Source organism: Haliotis rubra, unplaced genomic scaffold (assembly GCF_003918875.1).
Source record: "Haliotis rubra isolate DU_JTF1 unplaced genomic scaffold, ASM391887v1 Scf81, whole genome shotgun sequence".
NCBI lineage: Eukaryota > Metazoa > Mollusca > Gastropoda > Lepetellida > Haliotidae > Haliotis > Haliotis rubra.
The window spans coordinates 200,965-207,183 of NW_025767535.1; the positions used below are offsets into that span (position 1 = coordinate 200,965).

The following is a 6,219-nucleotide window of genomic DNA, read 5'->3' on the forward strand; positions in this document are numbered from 1 at the left end:
ATATCAAACTTGATCACAAGTGTATAACATGCTTTGTAGGATTCAGGATATATGTCAAGGGTAAGGTTATACTTACAAACAATCTGTTTGATAATGTGGAATTGAAGGGGTCTAAAGCACAACTGGCAGATCCAGCTGTTAAACAGTGCCAGAGAATATGGATTTGGATCAGAAGTTTCCATCTGCAGGTAACAGAACGAGAGCTGCGGCCGAACGGCAAGAACCTGCCAGTGACTGAACGAAACAAGAAGGAATACATAGAGAAAATGGTAAAGTGGAGGCTGGAGCGGGGAGTCACGGAACAGACAGACAGTCTCATCAGGGGCTTCCATGAGGTCAGTAACACTAGCTTACCATTACTTCCTAACTCATGTAGACTTGGCACTTCAATACTTCCATGAGGTCAGTAACACTAGCTTACCATTACTTCCTAACTCATGTAGACTTGGCACTTCAATACTTCCATGAGGTCAGTAACACTAGCTTACCATTACTTCCTAACTCATGTAGACTTGGCACTTCAATGCTAGTGCTTTAGCAGATACGGTTTGACAATATTAGTGCAGTAGTATGTAGAATCTATGGTTCCACAATACTAGCGCTGTAGCAACTACGGTTCCACAATACTAGTGCTGTAGCCACTATGGATCCATAATACTAGTGCTGTAGCAACTACAGTTCGACAATACTAGTGCTGTAGCAACTGTTAGTCTTCAATACTAGTGCTGTAGCAACTACAATACTAGTGCTGTAGCAACTACGGTTCCACAGTGCTAGTGCTTTAGCAACTACAGTTTCACAATATTAGTGCAGTAGCATGTAGAATCTATGGTTCCACAATACCAGTGCTGTAGCATGTAGAATACTAGTACTGTAGCAACTACGGTTCTGGAAATACTAGTGCTGTAGCAACTACGGTTCCACAATACTAGTGCTGTAGCAACTACAGTTCCACAATACTAGTGCTGTAGCAACTATGTTTCCACAATACTAGTGCTGTAGCAACTGTGGTTCCACAATACTGGTGCTGTAGCAACTACAGTTCCACAATACTAGTGCTGTAGCAACTATGGTTCCACAATACTAGTGCTGTAGCAACTGTGGTTCCACAATACTGGTGCTGTAGCATCTATGGTTCCACAATACTAGTGTTGTAGCAACTATGGTTCCACAATACTAGTGCTGTAGCAACTATGGTTCCACAATACTAGTGCTGTAGCATCTATGGTTCCACAATACTGGTGGATTGGATGTCAATAATGGTCCCACAAGGTCAGTGACAACAGCTCCAGAACAAAAGGCAAACATGGCACCACAATACATATGGCTGCATCACATCCTGAGCAAAATAGATCCCTTGTTCTCTGTGCAAGGATCAGATAGTTTCAGTGAGATTTTGTGCTCTGATGGTGTGGATTATTGATCTTGGTTTAGGGGCAGTATCCCCTGAAGGTGACAGTAGAGGTGTCACAATACATAATAACATGATAATAAGTATTCATATCCCAAAACACTACATTTATTTCATGAGTTCATATTCAGTACCTTTTTGCAGGTTGATCACCAACCTGACATCTTTTTTTTAAATTTCCGAGAGCAAATATGGGATATTGTACAAGAGAAACGAGTAAGCTTGGGAGCATTGTGCAGACTCTGCTATTTATTGCCCCCAGACTTGGTTTACAGCCTGACAGCCTACCCTTGATGCTCAGTGTGGCAAGCGTTAATGAAGTACATTGTACTTAAAGCAGGATATATTGTATTACAGGTGATAGAGTCTCGGCTTGTGGCCCTGTTTGATGCCAGGGAACTGGAACTTGTGATTGCCGGGACGGTGGAGATTGATATCTCAGACTGGAGGAGGAACACTGAGTATAGATCTGGTGAGGCAACTTGTCCTGTCTTACACTGTCCTGTCCTGTCCTGTCCTGTCCTACACTGTCCTGTCCTGTCCTGTCCTGTCCTGTCCTGTCCTGTCCTGTCCTGTCCTACACTACACTGTCCTGCCCTGTCCTGTCCTACACTGTCCTGTCCTGTCCTGTCCTGTCCTACACTGTCCTACACTGTCCTGTCCTGTCCTACACTGTCCTGCCCTGTCCTACACTGTCCTGCCCTGTCCTACACTGTCCTGCCCTGTCCTGTCCTACACTGTCCTGTCCTACACTGTCCTGCCCTGTCCTACACTGTCCTGTCCTGTCCTACACTGTTCTGTCCTGTCCTACACTGTCCTGTTCTGTTCTGTCCTGTCCTGTCCTGTCCTGTCCTACACTGTCCTGTCCTGTCCTGTTCTGTCCTGTCCTGTCCTACACTGTCCTGTCCTGTCCTACACTGTCCTGCCCTGTCCTACACTGTCCTGTCCTGTCCTGTCCTGTCCTGTCCTACACTGTCCTGTCCTGTCCTACACTGTCCTGTCCTGTCCTGTCCTGTCCTCCTGTCCTGTCCTGTCCTACACTGTCCTGTCCTGTCCTGTCCTACACTGTCCTGTCCTGTCCTACACTGTCCTGTCCTGTCCTACACTGTCCTGTCCTGTCCTACACTGTCCAGCCCTGTCCTGTCCTGTCCTGTTCTGTCCTGTCCTGTTCTGCCCTGCCCTGCCCTGCCCTGCCCTGCCCTGCCCTGCCCTGCCCTGCCCTGCCTCATCCAATTAAATGCTTATAGTCCAAGACAGTGCATCTCTTTTTTCGAAGTTATGTTAGCCCCTCAACCGGGGGACGCATTAGTAGAACGTGTTCTCTTGCAAGTAAAGTTTATGGGCACAACATGCTTATATATGTTGCATTTGTGGTCATCCTTGCTCTCAATGTTATATTTGTGTATTAAAATCACAAATTTGTTATGAATTCTAGAGTGTGCTATAGCGGCATCGGTACGAAGACATCTAGTATATGTCCTATACATTTCACTCCCATATCACCATATATATATGATCCATAAATATATATTTACTCTAAAAAATACATGTTCACAAATTATTCACACCTCGGCTAGTCTAAGAAAAGTAAACTTCAGAAAAGACTGGCAACATTTCCTTGTGGACTACCCCTTTCACCTCAAGGCAACAGATCACAAAGGAACAAGACTGATGAATGTTTGATGTTTGACTGTTTCAGGCTACCACGACCAGCACACTGTCATACAGTGGTTCTGGATGGCTATAGAGAAATTCAATAATGAGAGGAGGCTACGCTTGTTGCAGGTAATGTTGGTCACCTTTTTACTTCTGAATTTTATTCACGTGAAGATCGGGTTGGAACTGATCTTCAGTAACCCATTCTTGTTGTAAGAGGTGACTAACGGGATCGAGTGATCAGGCTCGCTGACTTGGTTGACAAATGTCATCGTATTCCAGTTGTGTAAATGATGCTGTTGATCACTGGATTGTCTCGATTATTTACAGACTAACACCATATAGCTGGAATATTGCTGAGATGTGGCGTAATACTAAACTTAACTCACTCCCTGTCCACCAGAAGCCCATAAGATGAGTGAGTGAGTGTGAGTGAGTTTAGTTTTACGCCACACTCAGCAATATTCCAGCTATAATGCAGCGGTCTGTAAATAATCGAGTCTGGACCAGACAATCCAGTGATCAACAGCATGAGCATCGATCTGCGTAATTGGGAACCGATGACATGTGTCAACCAAGTCAACAAGCCTGACCACCTGATCCCGTTAGTCGCCTCTTACGACAAGCATAGTCGCCTTTTGTGGCTAGCATGGGTTGCTGAAGACCTATTCTACCCCGGATCTTCACGGGTCCCCATAAGAAGATCCCCAAGTGATGCCTTAATAAGCAAGTGCTAGGATCACCAACTAGTAAATTTGGATTCATCACAATGTCCAAAACCTGCATCACTTTGATATTCCTTCCACATCAAAAGACATGCCATGATGTAAGTGAAATACTATTCAAAGCTGTTAGAATCAACTGACTCTTTCACTCTGCTTCCAGTTTGTAACAGGGACCTCTAGTATACCCTATGAAGGTTTCTCAGCACTGCGAGGCAGTAACGGTCCGAGGAAGTTCTGTATTGAGAAGTGGGGCAAACAGACAAGTCTTCCAAGGTTTGTCATCATCAAAGTCATGTTTATATTGCTTTTTCATGTAAAAACAGTATTATTCGTTCTTTTGAAAGTAGGTTTGATGTAAGGTCAATATTTGGGACAAATTCTTTTCAAGCTACTCTAACTTTTGAAAAACAGTTTATTCTACAAAATCTGTTATTTTACATCCTTTGTTTTTGAAAGTTTGCATGAATGGTCCTAGAAATTGCCCCACTGAAAAGAGGAAAAAGAAAGAAATCCCATATTACTTTAAGTACAGTGTACTCCTCTTTGTTCCAGAGCTCACACGTGTTTCAACAGACTTGATCTTCCACCATACTCCTCTTCGAATCCCTGTTCGAGAAACTTGTTATGGCAGTGGAGGAAACCAGTACCTTCGGCATTGAGTGAACAAAGACAGTGCAGTCACTTGTGTTCTGGTAGAGATCTGTTAAGGTCATGATTCTGGCAGCATTGGGTTCTGTCTTACAGGCCCTGTGTTCTGGTAGAGACCTGCCCAGGGCTTGTGTTTGGCTCTGTGTACAGGTCCTATGTTCTGAGAAGGATCTGTTCAGGTCATGACACAGACTGTGTTGGTATCTGTGTTGCAGGTCCTGGGTTGTGGTAGAGATCTGCCCAGGGCTTCATGCAGGTTGTGCTTGGTTCTGTGTACAGGTCCTGAGTTCTTACACGGATCTGTTCAGGTCATGACACAGACTGTGTTGGTATCTGTGTTACAGGTCCTGTGTTGTAGTAGAGATCTGCCCAGGGCTTCATACAAGTTGTGTTTGGATGTGTTACAGGCCCTAAGTTCATGAAGGAATCTGTTCAGGCCATGACACAGGCTGTGTTCGAGTCTGTGTTACAGGTCCTGTGTTCTGTTAGAAATCTGTTCAGGGCTTGAAACGGGTGTTCAGGTCCCATGTTCAGGTAGAGATCTGTTCCGGACATGCTAACAATTCTGTTTGGACCCGCATTCAGGTCATGTGTTCTGGTAGAGATCTGCCCAGAGCATATTTCAGTTGTGTTGTGCTCTGTGTACAGGTCAGAGCTTGATACAGATGGTGCATCTGATGCAGGTACTGTTCAAGGATATAGGCTGTTCTGTTCTAGGTTCTGTGCGTGGAGACACAGCTTCAATTGCCACCTAGTCTTCAAGCAGCTCACTCACTCACTCACACATCTAGTCAAACGGGAAAGTCATGCTCAAAGCAACACAGCTCAAGGTCAAACAATGTGATTACTCAAGCTGAAGGATGAAGATGAAAAGCCATTACAATATTTCTGCTGAATGAGAAAAGATCGAGAGTCAAGTTTGACTTTGTTCATAGACGTCACGTGTAACTTGTCGAGGAAAACTTGAACACAGGTATACATCCATTATCTACCGTCATAAACTGGTTAACTCTCTCCCCAGGGCATCAATCCACTTGCAGGATGAACTGAACAAAAAGGAGAAAGAGCCAAGTTTAAGACATGCAGCATCAAGTTACCAAGTCAAAGACCAGGTTCCATGCTCCAAGATATATTGGCAATAAGAACCACCAACAATGCAAAACTAGCCCCAGCATCGTGTATCATAGCAACCAGGGCCTCCTTTCACAAAGCACTAAGGCAATCGTTTGTCACTAAGGTAACCTTAGTGCAATGTTAATGAATGGGAGTTAAGGTTAATTAACCTTAGTAAAGGTTGCTTCATGAAAGGAGCCCTTGATCATTACTATGTACTGTTCCATTGTTGACTATCCAGTGTTGGTTACTAATTGATGGATCTCCATCCATCTCACAGCAATGCTTACGTTGAGTCTGATGTTGAGTTTGCATTGAAAAAACTCTGCAAGAGCCTTGAAAATAATTGTTGTTGAAAATAATTTTTCACTGAGCTCTATCACCATATAAACTGGAATTCAATGGCTATCACACACGGTAATGTTTTTTTTTCTTATATTTGGCTCTCATGGTTTCAATCTAAGTATTTTGAAGACCTTCCATGTAGAGGTTTGGAGACTCAATTATATTCAAGATATGAATTTGGACGCACAAGATCAACATAAGATTCATAGCTTCACATGATACAAGCAATAAACTTTCCATAAAATTGAAAACCAAAATACAGTGCTTATTGTACTGAAACTATTTAATGCACTTAAAATAGTAGTATATTATTTGTACTGG

At 43.5% G+C, this 6,219-nt stretch overlaps 1 protein-coding gene across 1 annotated transcript in view; it reads left to right on the forward strand.

The window, feature by feature from the left end:
* The window catches only part of LOC124261789 (E3 ubiquitin-protein ligase HECW2-like), a 68,331-nt gene extending 62,647 nt beyond the window's left edge, over positions 1–5,684 (forward strand). The window contains 6 exon segments of the mRNA XM_046696138.1: positions 189–335; positions 1,769–1,883; positions 3,111–3,196; positions 3,953–4,065; positions 4,345–4,385; positions 4,388–5,684. Of these exon segments, the coding sequence (XP_046552094.1) occupies positions 189–335; positions 1,769–1,883; positions 3,111–3,196; positions 3,953–4,065; positions 4,345–4,385; positions 4,388–4,455 (570 nt within the window). The 3' untranslated portion in view covers positions 4,456–5,684.
* Positions 5,685–6,219: the final 535 nt, after the last annotated feature.